At 33.9% G+C, this 21,096-nt stretch overlaps 1 protein-coding gene across 4 annotated transcripts in view; it reads right to left on the bottom strand.

Annotated features, from left to right (window-relative positions):
* Window positions 1-21,096, bottom strand: part of Togaram1 (TOG array regulator of axonemal microtubules 1) — an 86,128-nt gene that overhangs the window by 40,399 nt on the left and 24,633 nt on the right. For 3 of the 4 annotated variants that reach the window (XM_015491207.2, XM_015491198.2, XM_048798626.1), the window contains exons 2-6: window positions 13,343-13,499; window positions 10,635-10,769; window positions 6,578-6,886; window positions 3,963-4,225; window positions 1,883-2,115 (exon numbers count right to left, since the gene is read on the bottom strand). In XM_015491207.2, the coding sequence (XP_015346693.1) occupies window positions 1,883-2,115; window positions 3,963-4,225; window positions 6,578-6,886; window positions 10,635-10,769; window positions 13,343-13,499 (1,097 nt within the window). The remainder of the gene's footprint in view (window positions 1-1,882; window positions 2,116-3,962; window positions 4,226-6,577; window positions 6,887-10,634; window positions 10,770-13,342; window positions 13,500-21,096) is intronic. The other variant, XM_048798627.1, reaches the window with a different exon arrangement.

Genomic DNA, 21,096 nt, shown 5'->3' on the forward strand with positions numbered 1-21,096 from the left:
GGGAGTGGGGGTGGGGTGGGGGTGGGGATTCAGTCCATAAAGGAGGATGTGGTCAACTCCCTTCTTACATAACTCAATATCTAAAGAGAATAATTCTTTGAGATGATGTAGGAAATACTGAATTCTAAATGCTGCCATTTTATAAAGTCAACTTTTCTTCCCAAATAGGTTTCAAATTATTTACATGATGTTGCAACTGTAGGAGTACACAATATTTAATTTCATCTTCATGGAAGATCAAGGAATCACTTTAGGTCTAAAAGCTAAATATTTCCACTTAGAAAAAAAAATTCTAAGCACAAAGTATGTTGCTATTTAAATTTTAAATGTGAAGGAGAAATTCATGAGTTAAAACAAGTTTCTAAGAATAGGACATAAAAATACACTTTAAGGGGCTGGGGTTGTGGCTCAGTGGTTGAGCACTTGCCTGGCATGTGTGAGGCACTGGGTTCAATTCTCAGCACCATATATAAATAAATAAATAAAATAAAGGTCCATCAATAACTAAAAAATACATCTTAAAAAAATACAGTTTAATCTATGAATTGCTGAAAAATAGTATCTGTTTGTATTAAAGTTATTAAAACACACCTCTTCTTTGATTATGCAATCTCTACCTATATTTGTCGGAACTCCAGTTCACTAAAGTAAAAATAATTTTAATTCAATTTAATTTCAAATATTTACTTCTGGGGCTGGGATGTGGCTCAAGCCGTATTGCGCTCGCCTGGCTTGCGTGCGGCCCGGGTTCGATCCTCAGCACCACATACAAACAAAGATGTTGTGTCCGCCGAAAACTAATAAATAAGTATTAAAAAATTAAAAAAAAAAAAAATTTACTTCTAATAGCTGTATATAAACAATATTCAGGTTAAAATGAAAAGAAAATAAAGGAAAATACAATGTTTTAAGAATGTGAAACGAGAATTTTGGAAAACTGTTTAGCATTTTCTTACATAAAATATATATCTACCTATGTATCTATAAAAAAATTATATATTATTTTATATAATTATTATGTATTATATAAAAATATATCTACTTATGTTGTAGCAATTCTACTCTGGGTTTTTGTATAAAATAAAAAGAGAAAACATTCTCTCAAATTTTACAATAGGATCACCAAGATGCCCAGAAATCAGGGCAGGATTACTGTTTAAGGTTGTAGAAATGATATGGAAAAATTGGTTCAATTGTTATGCTGGAAAAAAAAAAATTACTGTTTTTGTGCATATCCAGGACTAATTCTAGCACTAATGCTACAGGCAGGGAGACTTCTGAGAGGGCTATGGGAACTATAGTACGAATTCCTGAGGAAATAAGAAAAGGGAAATAACAAAATAAGAAAACCGTGAGATACAGCTGGGTAGATCTTATCCACAAATTAGAGGAAACTGGTTCCGAGTTTAAAATGAAAACAGTAATTTACGTTAACTGGCAAAAGAAAAAAATTATCCAGAAGGGAGCTAAAGTAAAAAGAATAGTAAGATAAATGTTAGGAAGATGGGGCTGGGGGTGTGGCTCAGTGGTAGAGCACTCGCCTCGCATGTGCAAGGCCCTGGGTTCAATCCTCAGCACCACATAAAAAAAAATAAATAAAAGTTATTGTGTACATAAAAAAAAAAAAAAAAAAGACATGTTAGGAAGAACAACTGGGGCTTTGGGGAATAGAGCCTATACTAATTTATGTACTCTAGATTACAGCTGGAATTGTGTTTCCTTTTCATCCCCACTCCAAATGAAAGTCCTGAAGGTAAACTTTCCCACTGGATTTTAGAAGAAGTTTAAAAACAAGAAAGGAAAAAGATTTTAAAATTTTTTTCCAAACATAATGTTAGGGGTCTAGATCACAAATCACAGATGAATACTGTTTAACATGTACATTATTCTCTTTCCCTGGGGAGTCGTAGACAGAGAAGAAGTCAATGATTCTTGGCTGTAAACTCCACTTTCACTGTAAGAGCTGATGTTTGGAGAGGAAGATCGAGATGGGGAGTCCATGTTCAAATCAAGCTTCATTGCAGAATCAGGGCTTTCAATGTCAGAAGTGCTGCCAGTCAGTTTTGCTCTTTTCTTAGCTGCACTATTACGAAGAGACCTAAGAGAGCTCTGCATCTAGGAAAAAAACAAAACTGATTAACGTCAAGAGATTAATAGGAGCCCCTTATATTAGTAATAGTTATCCTTAAATTTTAAATTCCATTAATTATACCTAGGTAGATGCCCTTCAATCTCATATTAATAAGATGGATGCTAATACATATGCACACAGTATAAAAACACAGAGTTCATCATTTGAATATTAATAAAATATGCTACTAGGTTGTAAGCTCCTTGTGAGGAAGAATCTCAGTTATTATTCACCATGATATTTTTGGTAGCTAGCACAAATCTAAATATACTGCATTAATTCAATTACTTAATAAATCACTGAATCAGATGGTAGATATCTGAGTTAAAGTCAGAGAGGTATAGTTAATCTTAGCTAACTGGTATGCTGATGTAGCTACTTACAAGTTCCAGAAGGTTAACAAAAAGTAAGCAATTTTCTTTTCTTTCTTTCTTTTTTTTTTTTTTTTTTTAAGAGAGAGAGAGAATTTTTTAATCTTTATTTTTTAGTTTTCGGCGGACACAACATCTTTGTTTTGTATGTGGTGCTGAGGATCGAACCCGGGCCGCACGCATGCCAGGCGAGCATGCTACCGCTTGAGCCACATCCCCAGCCCAAGTAAGCAGTTTTCTAAAGTATGATGTTTATATGTAGCTAATAAGTGTTAAGAGTTTAGAGAACAAATCATGATATATAACTTCTAAAGCTAACATTTTTAGAAATGTAGGGTTGAAACAATGAGAAACTAACACATTAAGGATGGGAATAGAACTCTGAACCAATTAAGGAATACAGAAGTATGTAACTGCTTTTATATTTTAATTCATAAGGTTAAACATTTAATGAAAATATTTGCCTTCAAGTAATGAAAATGTCTATAAATTTATTAAGTTTTCACACTTGAAAGTCAGGTTCAACAAATATCTTAACGGACTTATGGCAGTGCAGAACAGTGGGAAAAACAAACAAACAAACCATAATGTAATGAATCTGGAGTTTATATAGGTTTGATTCTCAGCACCACATATAAATAAATAAAAAAGTAAAGGTCTATCAACAACTAAAAAATGTTTTTAAAAAAGTGATTATACAATATAATCTCAATTTAATGATAAAAAAATTTGTGCATATGCACAAAGTTGAGGCTCAAGAATGTCCACTGCAATATTGTTTGCAATAGCCAAAGACTAGTAATAGGACAAAATTAATTGCATAAATATACCATAAATAAATAAAAACTACAGTGATGGGGCCCGAGTTGTGGTAGAGCACTTGCCTATTATGTGTGAGGCATTGGGTTCGATCTCTGGCACCACATAAAAATAAAACAAATAAAAAATAAAGGTATTGTGTCCATCTACAACTAAAAAAGCATTAAAGAAACAAACAAAAAAACCCTAAAGCAATGCATAAAATATGAATTAATGGTAATAGTAATTCCCTCTGATGAAGAAGAGGGAGAAATTAGATTGTGAAGGGAAATATTTTATATTTTACTCATTCAAAAAACAGGAAAGAAATATGAAAAATTGTTCATTGAGAATAACCAGTGCAATAACATATTTCTATGTAATTATTCATAATTTTAATGCAAAAGGAGTAATGTATGCATAGAAAAAGTACTTGGTAGGAAATACAGTAGTATGAACAGTAAATTATTCTGGGAGGTAGTCTAGTGTAATGAATTTTCTTCCTAATAATTCACTGTATTCTCACATTTTCAGTAATGAAATATTTTTACAAATAAGAAAATAAATATGGGATAAAAAAGTACCTGATATTTTTCCTGCAACTATAACATTACAGAAATTATAAATTTTTTAAATTATTGAAAATGATATATGGCTCTAACCTCTTCTTGATCCAAATCTTTATCCCTGAAATTCAATTCCGAAAGATCAATTGTAAGACTGTCTTTCTCATTCTTCCAGATGTCATCAGGTTCCTTCTTTTTATGTCCCACTGTGCTTAAATCAGCTTTATCAGGCAAAAGGTTTATTCCTCTTGGTATGGGAGGGACAGGCTTCGTCCCATTTAGGCCTCGTCGGAAAGATGGTGATCTCACCAAGGCAGGTATAAATTGAACTGGATTAGGTTTTTCTTGAGAATTTTCTCCTGCATGAAAAGTATGTATTTTATTTTTTTCCAGAAACAAAAAGGCATCATAGTCACAAATATCTGGAATACAGCGTTTAAAAATAAAAAGGCACATCACCATTTGTCCCAGCTATCCCACTCCTTGGTTTATACCCAAAGGACTTAAAATCAGCATACTACAGCACTAGGGTTGTGGCCCAGTGGTAGAGCACTTGCCTACCATGTGGATTTGATTTGATTCTGGATTTGATTCTCAGCAATGCATATAAAAACAATAATTATAAAAAAAGGTCCATCAACATCTAAAAAAATATTTTTTAAAAAAATCAGCAGACTACAGTAACACAGCCACACTAATGTTTATAGCAGTTCAATTCACAATAGCCAAGCTATGGAACCAACCTAGGTGCCCTTCAACGGATGAATGGATACTCAGCTCTAAAGAATGAAATTATGGAATTTGTCAGTAAATGGATGGAATCAAAATAAATAAAATGAGATGAAATAAAAGTATCAGTGTCCCTTATGAATATAACAAAAATGAGCCACCTGAAATTTTTTATTACATAAAAATGTTACATATACCAAGTTAAATTGTTATTTATCATCACAGAAATCATCATGACTAGTATTTGTTATGATCAAGTCCAAAATAAGCTAGAAGGGCTGCTTTTTTGGTATGATATAATTATATAAGCAATATCTGAATGATTAGTGTCTATAAATCAGTAATACTGGGCATTGGGGAGAATAAGCTATATAAAGATTCAGCAGTGTTGTTCGGGATCAAATTCAAGGCCTCCCACAAGCTATACAAATGCTGTACAGTGAGCTACACCATAAGCCCAAAGTTAGGCAACATATACTGTTCATGTTCATTATAAACCACTATTATTTGCCTGGTTCTGAAAAAGAATTTTGAAATGGCAATAGAAGAAAAGAAATGAGGGTTGGGGTTGTGGCTCAGTGGTACAGCACTTGCCTAGCATGCGTGAGGCACTGGGTTTGATCCCCAACACCACATAAAAAAAAAAGTTATCAAACAAAGGTATTGTATCCATCTACAACTAAAAAATTTATTTAAAAAGATAAAAGAAATGATTATTTCAACTGAATTTTACATACATATATTTGATCTATTAAACATACTTTTTTTTTTGGTACTGGCAATTGAACCCAGGGGTGCTTCACCTCTGAGACACATCTCCAGCCCTTTTTATATTTTATTTTGAGACAGGGTGTTGCTAAATTGCCTTGATAAGTTACTGAGGTTGGCTTTGAACTTGCAATCCTCCTGTCTCAGCCTCCTAAGCTGTTGGGATTACAGGCATGCACCACCATGCCTGGCTTATTTATTCATTTCTTAAAAAATATTTATTTTTTAGTTGTAGTTGGACACAATACCTTTATTTCACTTATTTATTTTTATGTGGTGCTGAGGATCGAACCCAGGGTCTCGCACATGTGAGGTGAGCGCTCTACCGCTGAGCCACAACCCCAGCCCCATGCCTGGCTTATTAAACATACTTTTAATATAATATTTGATCTTACAGAGAAGACAAAGAAATTAATAGAAGGCTATGAAGGTTGAGTGTTAAGAAAAAGTGATACAATTGACTGAATATGCAATAAACCAACTATGGTTATAAACTGGAACATTAGTGTTATGGGGTTAAAGGTAGATCATCTTACCTCAGTGGCTTGAGACAGAAAAGCATGTAGAACTCTTTTTTTTTTGTTTGTTTTAATATTTTTTAGTTGCCAGTGGATTTTTTCACTTTATTTATTTATATGTGGTGCTGAGGATCGAACCCAGGACCTCACACATGGCCGGCAAGTGCTCTCACTGAGCCACAACCCAAGTCCCGCATGTAGAACTTTTTGAGATTAGATTTGTCTTGAATGAATTGATATGCTAATTTCAAGATTTTGGAATGGGATAATACTAAAAAAAGTTTTGGTTTCTAACAATTAAAAGAAAACCACTATTCAAAATAATTTTAGTGTATTTTATAAGCATTCAATAAATGTTGAAAAATGAATGACATTAATTACAGTGAATAATATGCATGATATTTTATATTTGTAATGCTAAAATTTATTAGTAGGCTTTGAGGCAATATACATTATTTGTTATTAATAGCCTGGTTTTGAAAAAAAATTTGTAAGTGAGAATAAGAAAAGATATGATCATTCTAACTGAATTTTATATTATATACATTTGATCTTTCTTAAGTACACTAGTAAATATTTTTCTACATATTGACTAATTTAGAGAAAACAATTTATCAGCTTTTAAAGATCTAACAACCTTATATCAAGTACTAATTTAAGCACACAAATAAATTTGAACAAAGTACAGATTTTTACCATCATTTCTACTTGTAGGGTCAGATGGTTTTTGGCTGATGAATATTTTCTGTGGACTTGGCTTTGATAATCCTTCAAAGCTTTTAAGAGGCCAGGAATTTGAGAAATTAACAGGATTATCTTGAGACTTCTTTGGAGATACAGTAAGAGGAGATGTATGCTTTGGACTAGTTCGAGGTGATGAGAGAGGATAGGATGGAAGGATGAAGGCTCCTGGACTTGGATTTGGACTAGAGTATGATGAAGTACGCTCTGTTTGACTACCAAATGTTTGCAGGGTCTTACTGCCAAAATTTAGGCTAGCATATACTGTAACAAAGAAAAAGAAAATATGTTATTTATGCATTCACATCTCAGAGTTTAAAGTTTTTTTTCTTTTTTCATTAAGATTTTCAACCCATCTGGTATTTGTATTTTTATATGGTGTGAGGTAAAGATCTAACTTAATTTGTGTTCAACTATTTTGTATCTTCTAATATCAAATTTCCTTATGCTATTAAAATTGTCTAACCTTTGGGGCTGGGGTTGTGGCTCAGGGGTAGAGCACTTGCCTAGCATGTGTGAGGCACTGGGTTTGATCCTCAGCACCACATAAAGTAAAATAAAGACATTGTGTCCACCTATAACTAAAAATTTTTTAAAACAATTATCTAACCTTTGCATATTAATTTTCTTCTTGTCAAATTATATATACATATACACATATACATATGTATATATCACATACACACACACACAGAAAAGTTTCATCTTCTTAAGGAATTGTTCTTTTTCTCATTAAAAGGATATTCTAGTGCTAAAAATGGTTTTAGGTTTAGTGTGCATAGTCTCCCTATCAACAACAAATTTATACCTGCTTTTCTTTGAATATCTTTTCCATGCTTTACATTTCCCCAGTCTATTCTGATGTATTTTAGATGTGGCTCTTAAAAATGGCATTTCAATAAAAGGTAAAAATCTAGCCATGCGTGGTGGTGCACACCTGTAATCCCAGCAATTTGGGAGGGTGAAGCAGAAGAATCACAAGTTTGAGGTTAGCCTGGGCAACTTAGCAAGACCCTGTCCCAAAATAAAAACTAAAAAGGATTAGGGATGTATCTCAGTGGTAAAATACCCCTGGGTTCAATCTATAGCAGCACAACAAACAAACAAATAAACAAATAATCGAATCTCCATAATTAAAATAATTAATCCTATCTATTTATATTTACAGAATTATTAATATGTTTGGTTTTAATTCTACCATCTTTTATTTTATCATTCATTTATTTAAATGTGGTGCTAAGAATCAAACTCAGTGCCTCACACATGTTAATCAAGTGCTTTACCACTGAGCTATAGGCCCAGACCTCTACCATCTTTTTTTTGTGTGTGTGTGTGTGTGGTGCTAGGGATTGAACCCAGGGCCTTGTACATGCAAGGCAAGCACTGTACCGACTAAGCTATATCCCCAGCCCCTCTTTTGTGTTCTTTATTATGTTCTTTATTACTTTTTCTTCCCTTTTATTAGTATTTTCTTTTTGTTCTTCAAGTAAACCAAACTTCTATTTGTAATCTTTTATGGGTTCCCTTAAATTTTCCTTTAATGTTTTAAAAATGATTTTACATGACAGAGACCTAGCTTTATACTGTATACTGTAAATGAAACAAATAATTTTGAAAACCTATATCAAGATATATCATTCTCAACTTTTAATTCACATATGACATGGTTAAGACCTCTCCTTCCATCACGAAATCTTATTTGGGTGGAAATGCAGACTTAGGTAGTTACAGATTAACATATAAAATAAAAAATTTCAGTTTCCTGATTTCAATTACAGTGCTTTATTAAGAGGTTCTGATGCTTTTGAAGCAGTGTTTTATTATACATTTTAGGAGATTTAAAAATATTTCTCACAAAGAAATCAAACATCAGTTTTGTTTTGTTTTTTTTTTTTGCAGGGGGGGTGGTACTGGGGATAGGCCACTGAGTCACATCCTTAGCCCTATTTTGTATTTTATTTAGAGGCAGGGTCTCACTGAGTTGCTTAGTAACTCGCTGTTGCTGAAACTGGCTTTGAACTCATGATCCTCCTGTCTCTGCCTCCTGAGCCACTGGGATTACGGGCATGTGCTAAGGCCCTGGCTTAGATATTTTTTATGTATATAAATAGATTCAATACCATGCAACATACACCAATATTGGGAGCACTACAACATTTAAAACTGGGATGAGAACATGTATATGATTTGACATCCATTCCCCAAGTCCTTCAGAGATCCTATGAGGAACGTAAGTTGAGATGATGCAGACCTGAGAGAATTTTTAATATATAGCCAACTATTAAGTTAAATTCTATTACACTTAGAAGAACAGGATATCCCTTTATACTTCCTGCTCTAATATATATTCTGAGAGGTTACAGAGAACCAGAGCCATTACACAGATCTGAAAATATACTAAGAGTGGAGGTATTTTCAGAGGTAATGGTAATGTATCATTCAGGGATGGCCTAAACAGGAACAGATAAGCAACACAGTGAATCTTCTTGGCTTCTACTAATCAGGAGACTCAGAAATATTTCATAGTCAGATTTAGAAAATACTCATATCATTAAGAAAGATGAACTAAATTATTATTTTGTGAATTAACACCACAAAGAAAAAATTTAAGAAGTCATATAGCTCTTTTGGGTAGGTGGTGAGAAACATAGCTAAAATGTAAGTCCTTTATTAACTAAATCTTCTTTATTGATTTCAAATGATCGTTTCTTTTCCATAACAAATATAGAAACATATTGCTATGTTTCAATAAAAATTAAAATATTTCAGTTGTCGTGGTGGTGCACGCCTGTAATTCCCAGTGGCTGGGGAGGCTGAGACGAGAGGATTATGAGTTCAAAGCCAGCCTCAGCAATGGTGAGGTGCTAAGCAACTCAGTAAGACCCTGTTTCTAAATAAAAATACAAACAATAGGGCTGGGGATGTTGCTCAGTGGTTTGTTGTCCCAAATTCAATCCTTGATATCGCTCACCCCCCGAAAAAATTAAGATATTTTCAGCTGGGCACAGTGGTGCATGCCTTTAATTCCAGCTACTTGGGAGGCTGATGCAGGAGGACAGCAAGTTCAAGGCCAACTTGGGCAACTTAGCAAGACCCAATCTCAAAGCTATAAAGTAAAAAGGGCTCAATGGTAGAGTACCCTTGGGTAAAATTCCTAGTACCGGGGTATGGGGATTGAGGATTGAGGGTAACAGGTAAATGGTAGAGACCTTATGCAACATATGTGTAGGTCTTAATAGATTCCCAATCACCCCAAAAAGGAAAAAAAGATTTCTAGAAATATTTAATTTGATCCTACCTCTACAGAATAATTGTTAATAATTAGCAAGAAATTTTAAAATATATTAAATCTCAAAATTCATGTGGCTGACACAACCAGTCTCAAACCCTTCCTTTTCTTCTGTATCTTGCTTCTTTGTTGAAATAATAGCTTGTTAGGAAGTTAGAATTCCAAACAGTACACATAATCATTTCTAATAACCTTAAATTTTAAAGCTGTTGTGGAAAAATTGTCTTCATACAGTATTATTTAATAAATAGTGTTATTTTCAGATACTTGCTCATTTCCATTATAAGTTTCTTTTTATTTATTTTTATTTTTTATTTTTGAGTACTGGGGGTTGAACTCAGAAGCATTTGACCATTGAGCCACATTCCCAGCCCTATTTTGTATTTTATTATTTAGAGACAGGGTCTCACTGAGTTGCTTAGCGCCTTGCTTTTGCTGAGGTTGGCTTTGAACTCACGATCCTCCTGTATCAGCCTTCCGAGCTGCTGGGATTACAGGCATGTACCACCGTGCCCAGCCTAAGCTTTTAATTTTAATCAGTCACATTTATAACGAGATTACAAACGCTAACATTTTAGATAAGTATTATTAAAAAATGTTATTAAAATATAACATACATTTTTATTGTGATGATTAAAATTACACAAAGTAACATAAGCTAATGTTGGAAATCATTCCAAATAGTTATAAATCATTTGTTTCCAAATAAATCTGAACTTATACCTTTATCTGGATAACTGTTAGTTGTCCCCAGGAACTGTAAATCAGAATCCACACTGCCAGTTTTACCACATATCTGTGAAAATCCAAGTTGTCCACATTTCCCAGGAAGATTCGTCTGATGAGTCCCAGTAGTACCTTTTAAAGGAAAGTGGGGAAAAAACACAAAAGTAAAAGTAAACTTTATTCCATGAATACATCAAATGTTGGTGTATACTGGTGAAAAAAAATAGTAATACAAGTACAGTAAGTCAGGCAAACAAAAAAGTCAGATAGCTTTGGGTATGGGTAAATCTGAGAAATGGCAGGGGTTTAAAAGGACTGAATACAAACTGGTAAAGAACAAGGAAAGGAAAGGTATTTTGAAGAAAATACACAAAGGCAATTTCTTTCTACTCTCTCCCTTTTCTCACCATGGAATGTTTCTCCAGACCTGGCTCCCCTTCTTCCTGGTATCTTAAGGATGCTTACTACCCCAAAAAGTTCCTACCACAGAACTCTTCTACTTTCTTTCTTAACATAACACATCCTAAGCTCATCCAGACATTTTATTTCTGCTTGAAAATACTATGGAACTGTATTGCATTAAGGTCTATAAATTGTCCTAGAAGAAATAATACCATATCCAAACTTTGTCCAAAATTTCCAAAACTGATAGAACTTGGATATTGAATAAATATTTTTACCTTCTAAACCGTTTTACCTTCCCACTGGTATCATTTTTGTCATCACATTTCCATTTTTGTTTGTTTGTTTGTTTCATAGAAAAAAGAATACAAGGGCGGGGGTTGTGGCTCAGTGGCAGAGTGCTTGCCTAGCACATGTGAGGCACTGGGTTCACCCCTTAGCACCACATAACAAAATAAAGCATTCTGTCCATCTATAACTACAAAACATTAAAAAGAAAAAAAAAAGAAAGAAAAAAGAATACAAGCTTATTAACATACACAGGAAAAATCATAGCAGTGTGATTACCCTAATGTCTCATTTTTATCTGAAGACTAAATTTTGAAATTCTTCTCTATTCTCCTTATCTTTTATATCAAAATATCATATTTTCCTGATTTTATTCCTTACAACCTTGTCACTCTAGCTTCTTTTTCTTAATAATAAAAGAAAATCTCTATTGCTCCTTAAGGCTTACAAATATAAGTTCAAAATAAATATAAATGTTACAAATATAAGTTCAAATTTTTGAGCATTCAAGGGTTCCTTGTGTCCCAATTTATCTTTCATCATCTAAAATGAATCTTGCCTTGATACAACTCTCAGAATATCAAGTCCATTCCTAATATAAATATTCATGTCCCTCATAGTTCCCTTCTAACTGCTTGTACCACATGAATCATAAATGACTTTTCCTTCTTTTATAGCCCATGGCAATGACCATGTCCTCTGAACTACCATAGCAATATTTACTTTCTGTAACACTTAGGCAATTAAACATCTTTCCAGTTGCTCTAGTAGAACATTCTTAAAGCATTTTGACTCTTCTTCCTCACACTCAATATCCAATCTACCAGCAAATCATGTCAACTTTACCTCTGACATATAATTAGAATCTAATCACCTTTCACTATGTTCATTGCTATTTTAGTTCTGGTGAAAGTTTCCATCAACTCTAACCAGGATCATGACAAGAGAATCTTAATCAGTTCTCCATTTTTGCCTGTGTCCTCATTACATTTATTTTAAATATGAGATCCAAAATGAGCTTGGAAAACAAAAAAGCAACTGATGTCACTTCTTTCTTTAAAATACCTCTCATTCAGAGTAAAAGCTAAAGTTCATTCAATAGCTCAGTGGTTCTTATATTTAAGGACCTCTATTATTTCTTTAATTTTTTACTTCTCTTCCTCTTACTCATTTCATTCCAGGCATACTAGCCTCTTTTATCTTTCTCATGCATGTCCCATGTATGTTCTTATGCAGTTACTCTGCACTAACTGTTCTCTCTTCCTGAAATTATTTACTCTTCTCTCTTGGTATCTATTAGCTTGCCCCAAATATTCTCATCTGAATATGGCTATCTTTCACTGTATTACTTAAAACAGTAGCCCATATTCCACTTCTCTGTTTTATTTAATTTATTTTATTTTTTAATTTTTTTTTTTTTTGGTTGTAGACAGACACAATATCTTTATTTATTTATTTTTATGTGGTGTTGAGGATTAAACCCAGTTCCTCACACACACTAGGCAAGCGCTCTACCACTGAATTTCAATTCCAGCCCTCTGTTTTATTTTTATCCAGCATATATCATCATCTAATCTACCAAGTCTTCCATTTAGAATGACAACTTTATTAGGTAGAAAGTTTCTCCTCTCCTGTTGACTGCTCTATCGCTGGTACTTAGAAAGTCCCTCACATAGAAGAACTCAATAAATGTGAATGTTTCATTAAGTGAATATTGTCTTACTTTGTTACTTAACAGAATTCAGTAACAAACCTTTCATGGTCTCATGAACAATAATTTCTTTCTTTCTTTCTTCCATGGCCTTGTGCATATGAGGCAAGCACTATGCCATATGAGCTATATCCCCAGCCCAAAACAATAATTTCAAAATGAACATTTTTATCAGATTTTTAATAAATATTTATTGAATCTGAATTTCCTATTAGATTATAAGTTCTTTGACTCCTCAAATGGACTATGAATTTTAAAGAAGTCTTTAACTTGAATATGTTCATCACCTGCAACTTTTACTTACCAGCAGCACACACAGGAAGGGAATCTGAGTTAAAATCCCGACTATTCTGAAACAAGTTTCTTGATACTCTTTTTCTGCTAAAACATAAATCATCATTGACTGGCATTCCTTGGGAGGGCTTTAATTTTGGAGATGGGATGAGATCATATGCTGAAAACTATGAGAACAGAATAACAAATTAGCAAATATGTATTTAAAAATATGACAAAACAACTTAAACCCAACAATGAAATTCAGATAATAAAAATATTATCAAATATACAGTGATAGAAATAAACATCGATATACAGTGTAATATAATAATACTTTTCTTTCTAGGATAGAAAAGCTAATTTTTTTCTCTTTCTTTCTACTTCACTTCAATGCTTTTCTGTACTTTACTTTCATATAGTATGTATCTGGCAACTAGAAAGGAGAGAACACAAATGATGAAAAAGGTGAAATGACAACTTGAATGAAGAATGGAGTTACCTCATTCTGCAGCATAATCTTTTAAACTATGCCATCTGAGAGCATTAAACAATAAATGCCAAACTGAAGGTCACTGAACAAGCAAGCATCCATTATACTGTTCTCACTGAAGCAAATTCATTATCCATATTCTGTAGACCAAATGTAATAAAAATGACATGGTAACCTATTCATGGTTCCTTTACGAAAGTTTCTTCTAAGTCTCTTGGGTGAAAAACAAGTACATAGGGGCTAAAAGGTGTAGTTCAGTGATAGAGTATGTCCTTAGCATACATGAGGCCCTGGGTTCAATCTCCAGCACCACAGAAGCAAATAAAAAAAACCAATATAATTCTTTATATATGTCTTTGTGGAAACCTTGTGGTTTCCAAGTCCTTTCTTATAAACCCCATATGATGTTTAAGGTACAAAAGTCCCAGGATACAATTTTGAAGTTATATCTAATCACAATTAAAGAGCACGTGTTTCAAGTGTTCAGAATTCTTCACACTGACAATCCCCATTATTCTGGATCATTTCACATTCAACATGGCTACAAAACATTCGGAAAAGTGAGTAAACTGAAAAATTATACTATCTATATATGTACCTGGAAATTACAGAAACAATCAAATCTAGACATACAGTGAACTAAAATCCTTGTAAATGTGCTTCTTTGTGAACTTTGCGAGTAGCAGATAGCAATGAAATATGGTAAAATTAAAAATACATCCATTTGAAAAAAAACTTTGAAAGTTTTTTAGGCACTTGAATACTACTACTGTTTAAATTTTTAAGATTTTTGTTTTAGGGAAATATAGAGGAATATCTGTATACCAATATTCATTAAAAGATTGTTTATAATAGTGAAAAACTGTGACAAATGTCTATCAACATAGAATTGAGTATATATGACTCTTATCATTTTAAAAAAGCTTTTAACAGTGCCCTTAATAAATTAATAAAGCATGTCCATTACTTGGTATACATTTTGTCTCCCTGTAATTTTATTATCTAGATTATTTTCCCGTTAATAAAGATGACTCTCTTAAATGTCTAAAAGCATTAATGTCAAATGTCAAACTCTAAACTTGCTTCATTCTGATGTCCAACTTTTAAAATCTATCAAAATATTACTGATTAAATAGATCAAATATGAAATAAGAATGAAAGGTGTTTTTACCATACCTTCTAAATTTTCTGTTATTAAACATTCTGTTTGTTGTTAGCTCTGAAATAAGCAGCCTTAACACTGAGAGTAGATATGCTTTTGAGTAGTTCATTTTTAAAAATATTTTTTAATTAATGTGTAAATAATTATGCACATCAATGGTGTTTGCTGTGATATTTCAACCCATGCATACAGTGTGCACTAATCAAATCTAGTCTCTCTTTATCTTCCCAGTCTTCCCAGCCTACTACACATTCAGAATGACTTTTTTTTTTTTTAACTTCTACACATGTGAGAACATGTGGTACTTGTTTCTCTGAGTTGGGCTTATTTCATTTAACATAATGTTCTTAAGTTTTACAAGCACTAAAAAAAAGTTTTTCAAATTCTTCAGGCAGTTCAAAAAATTTAAAAAGAAAATTGAATTACTACTTATTGGAAACAACATGGACATTGATAGCAGAATGCATTTTGACACATCATACATAAATGGAGTATAACTTCTCATTCTTCTGGTTGTACATGATGTAGAATCACACCAGTTGTGTAATCATATATGCACACAGAGTAATAATGTCAGATTCATTCTACTATTTTTCATACCTCCCCATCCCTCCCCTCTCTTCACTCCCCTGTCTAATCCAGAGTACCTCTATTCTTCCCTAACTGCCCCATTTAGTGTGAATTAGCATCTGCATATCAGAGAAAATATTCCATTTTTTTTTTTTTGAGACTGGCTTATTTTGCTTAGCATGATATTCTCTACCTCTATCGCTCCATCCATTTACTGGCAAATGCCATAATTTCATTCTTCTTTAAAGTTGAGTAATATTCTATACCACATTGAATATATATACCACATTTTCTTTATCCATGCATCTATTGAAGGGCACCTGGGTTGATTCCATAGTTTAGCTATTGTGAGTTGAGCTGCTATAAACATTGATGTGGCTGCGTAACTGTAGTATGCTGATTTTTAAGTCCTTTGGGTATAAACCAAGGAGTGGGATAGCTGGGTCAAAGTTTCCTGAGGAATCTCCATACTGCTTTCCATAATGGTCACACCAATTTGCAGTCCCACCAGTAATGTATGAGTGTACCTTCCCTGATATCTTCATCGTCATTTATTGTTGCTTGTATTCTTTTTTATTTGGGGGGGGGGGGTGTATTGGGGATTGAACTCATGGGTGCTTGACCACTGAGCCACATCCCCAGTCCTATTTTACATTTTATTTAGAGACAGGGTTTCACTGAGTTACCTAGTACCTTGCTGTTGCCAAGGCTGGCTTTGAATTCTCGATCCTCCTTGCTCAGCCTTCCAAGCTCCTGGGGATTACAGGCATTCGCCACCAAGCCCAGCTAAGTTTTGATTTGTATTTCTCTGATTGCTAGAGATGAACATTTTTTCATATATTTGTTGATCGACTGTATTTCTTCTTCTGTGAAGTGCCTGTTCAGCTCTTTTGCCCATTTATTGATTGGGTTATTTGTCTTTTTTTTATACCTTTATTTTACTTTTTTTAATGTGGTGCTGAGGATCAAACCCAGTGTCTCATGCATGCCAGGTGAGCGTGCTACCACTTGAGCCAAATCCCCAACCCCAGTTTTAAGATTTTTTTGAGTTCCTTATATATCCTGGAGATTAATGCTCTGAGGTGCATGTGGTAAAGATTTTCTCACATTCTATAGGCTCTCTCTTCACATTATTGTTTCCTTTGCTGAGAAGAAGCTTTTTTAGTTTGAATCCATCCATTTATTGATTCTTGATTTTACTTCTTGCGCTTTAGGAGTCTTGTTTTTTTTTTAATGTTCTTTTTTTTTTTTAAAGAGAGAGAGAGAGAGAATTTTTAATATTTATTTTTTAGTTCTCGGCGGACACAACATCTTTGTTTGTATGCGGTGCTGAGGATCGAACCCGGGACACACGCATGCCAGGCGAGCGTGCTACCGCTTGAGCCACATCTCCAGCCCCTTTAGGAGTCTTGTTAATGAAGTCAGTTCCTAAGCCAACATGGTAGATTTGGGCCTACTTTTTCTTCTATTAGGTGCAGGGTCTCTGTTCTGGTGCCTAAATCTTTGATCCACTTTGAGTTGAGTTTCACGCAGGGTGACAAATAGGGGTTTAATTTTATTTTTTATATATGAATTTCCAGTTTTCCTAGCACCATCTGTTGAAGAGGCTATCTTTTCTCCAATGTATGTTTTTGGTGCCTTTGTCTAGTGTAATTTAAATATTTATGAGGGTTTGTTTCTGTGTCTTCTATTCTATACCGTTAGTCTACATGTCTGGTTTGGTGACAATATCATGTGGTTTCTGTACTATGGCTCTGTAGTATAAAATGTATACTACAAAGTAAGTGGAAAAAGGGAGACTTTCACGTATGGAAAAAATAATCTATACCTGTATATATAAATTGAAACAATACTGGAAACACAAGTAATAAAATATTGACAGCAGATCTCTCTTAGTAGTGGGATTATGGAAAAATTTTAATTTTTTCTTAGAGCCCTTTGAATTTTCCAAGTTCTCTATGTAAGCATATAAAACCTTCTATACTCAGAAGACTTTACAAGACACTAAAAAACAATATTATTAAAAGTATCTATTTTACAAACAATAGGATGTAATATATAAGAACAAGTCTTCTTTTTCTGTTTTTATTTTCTTCATACTCTGAGATGCATTTAATAGTACTGATCACTCCTTGAAACTTTCTTGCCACTTTATTTGGAGAACCTTGTTCTTTCTTGGTTCTCTTTCAGTTCTCAGGACCACCTTCTCTTTGCCAATTTTGGTGATTTCCTGTAGGTATTCCCTAAATGAGGATGTATACCAAGATTTGGTCTTAATCATTTTGTCTTACTCCACATATCATTAATTAGAGAGCATATCCATTTTCAGTTTCAGCAATTACTTCTCAGCGCATTTCTTCCAGAAGCTGCATCTCTAGTTCTCATGTCTCTTGAAGAGTACTAGTATTTAACTCAACTGGAATATTTTTTTCTTCACCATGAATTTATATTCCCCCTAAATTAACTTCTTGCTTTGAGACCTTTCCATGAATATTCATGAATCTATGATGCATTTAGTCATCAAATATATAGCTAGCCCTCTTTTCTTTCCCTTTTTTCCTTACAATCACTAGTAGCCTTTGAAATGTCTTTTGCATCCATCCCTTTTTAGTCTAATCGAGACACTTTACTAATCCTCTTAAAACTCAACACCTCACATCTTAATCAGTGTACTAAGTGTCTAATGGGTCTTCTAATCTTCAATCTCTAGATTCTTTTACAAAATATTCACAGTGGTTGAGATTGATTTTCCTGAAGCACTGATTTTAAACAGCATCCCACCTCCTTGGGAGAAAACAAAAACAAAAACATCCCTCCTGCAATCTCACATCACTATCAAAACACTACACAAAACTCTTTAGCCTGGTATTCAAGGATTTCCAATCTAGCCTCTACTTCACTCTTGTAATCTTTTCTTCCCAAAAACTATACTACAAAAACCATTCTTCCAACCAAACTGGTCTATTTATCTTTGAAATGAGATATAGGAGCATGGATTGAAAATTCATGATGCGGGGAGGAACTTTTGCTATTTAATGTCACTAACAAACTCTACATGTGGACAACACAGAAATATCAGATTAGAGAGGACTGCAAATGTTAAATTAGAGTGTGGGCAAAGGCCCGCCCAAATCAGACAACGGGACAGGTCTGTGACTGAGGATGAAAGACAGCTGAATACATGAACTCCATAAAAGGAAACACTGTGACCTCCTATGTATTTCCTTAGACTATAGAGGGAGCCAACTTCAGCCATTAAATAAGACTACTCTTATATTATGTTTGTTTATTCAGTATTACAGTACTAACATGTTATATTTTGCTCTAAGGCTCAGTGGTCAATTATCTTATTCTTGTTGTTCAAGTTATTTTCCTTGCCAGATTTTGCCCTCCAGTACACTTAAAGTTTTAGCTTTTATCAAGTAATATGACAAATTCACCTTGTTAATCAACCCTTTGCCAATTTCTCAAAGTGTTGTAATGAAGAGGTCATTATTTGACAGTGTACTGATTAAGAGCACCAACTCTGGATCCATTCTACCTAGGTTCAAATCAGTCTGCTACTCACTAGCTAAGAGATCTTAAGCCAATTATTTTACCTTTGTGTCTAGAATAATGCCTGATTCATAGTAAATGTTATTGAGAGGTAGCTTCTGCTATGGTTTGCATTATGCATATGTCTTCCTAAAATTCGTATGTTGAAATCTGTTCCCATGGTGATGATATTAATAGGTGGTGCCCCTGAGATGTAATTAGGTTATGAGTGTTCATCTTCATGAATGGGATTTAGTGTCCCTGCAAAATGGGCCTGAAAGAGCTTGTTTGTCCCTTTAACTATGATCCGCCAGGTCAGTACTAACTCCAGAGATGGGAGTTCAAATCATTCCCACAGGGGTAAAAGGACCTCTTCCCAAAGGAACAGTAGGCTTATTATTGGGACGTAGCTCTTCTACTCTAAAAGGACTTATGATAAGTCCTGGGGTAATTGATCCCAATTATGAAGGTGAAATAAAAATTATAGCCAGTTCTCCAAAGGGTATATCAGTAATTTCACCAGGCGATAGAATAGCACATTTACTAATAATACCCAGCCTACATGATAAATTTTCCAGTTGTACTGTAGAAAGAGGTTCCAAGGGATTAGGCTCCACAGGTGTAGATTGGGCTATGCTTTCTTTAAATTTAGATTCTCACCCCATGCTAAAACTAAATATTCAAGGACATGAATTTAATGGGCTATTGGATACAGGTGCAGACCTTAGCATCATCTCTCATCAAGAATGGCCAAAACATTGGCCATTACAACAAGCCACTTAAATGCTTTGAGGTCTAGGAGTGGTGACTAATCCCCATAGAAGTGCAATGGTATTAGATTGGAAGGATCCTGAAGGATGTGAAGGAACTATACAGCCATATGTATTGGATCATCTTCCCGTAAATTTATGGGGACGAGATGTCCTAGATCAATTAGGTTTGACATTAACAAATAACATCAACCAAAATGCACCCACTATTATGACTAGACAAGGTTTTAGGAAAGGAAAAAGATTAGAAAAACAAGAACAAGGTATAGCAGCACCAATACAAATAGATCAAGGAACAGACAGACATGGGTTGGATTTTCAGAAAGGGCCACTGAGACAATAAAAATTACTTGGAAATCAGAAAGACCAGTATGGGTTCCTCAGTGGCCCCTGACTAAAGAAAAGATACAAGCAGCCCATGACCTGGTCAAACAACAATTAGCAGAAGGACATATACAACCTTCTGTATCTCCCCATAATACTCCCATTTTTGTCATCAAAAAGAAATCTGGTAAATGGAGATTATTGCAAGATTTAAGAGCCATTAATAATGAGATGGTTATTATGGGACCTGCTCAATCAGGGATTCCTCAATTGTCTGCTTTGCCAAAAACCTGGTATGTTTTAGTTATAGATATTAAAGATTGTTTTTTTTCAATTCCAATTCATCCTGAGGATAGTCCACGTTTTGCATTTACTATCCCTGCACTGAATCATGAAGGTCCTGATCAGAGATATGAATGGAAAGTACTCCCTCAAGGGATGGCTAACAGCCCAACTATGTGTCAAATTTATGTTAACAAAGTAATCCAGCCACTTAGAAATCAAAATCCTGAACTACAAATATTTCACTATATGGATGATGTATTATTAGCACACAAAGATAAAAACACATTGCTAGAATGTTATGCCACACTTACAAACTTATTAAAAAATTATAATCTAGAGATAGCAATAGATAAAGTACAATTAAATTTTCCAATTAATTATTTAGGAGTTCTATTATCCTCAACCATGGTCCGTCCACCAAAAATTCAAATACGAGTAGATCAACTCAAATCACTTAATGACTTTCAAAAGTTATTAGGAGACATAAATTGGATAAGGCCTTATTTAGGTATACCAACAGGAGAGTTGGGACCTTTATTTGATATCCTAAAAGGTCCATCAGATCCAAATTCACCCCGAATGTTAACGCCTGAAGCAAGAAAGGCATTAAAAATCATTGAAACATATATGGAAAATATGCATTTGGA

This window comes from Marmota marmota, unplaced genomic scaffold (assembly GCF_001458135.2).
Source record: "Marmota marmota marmota unplaced genomic scaffold, marMar, whole genome shotgun sequence".
Taxonomy (NCBI): Eukaryota; Metazoa; Chordata; class Mammalia; order Rodentia; family Sciuridae; genus Marmota; species Marmota marmota.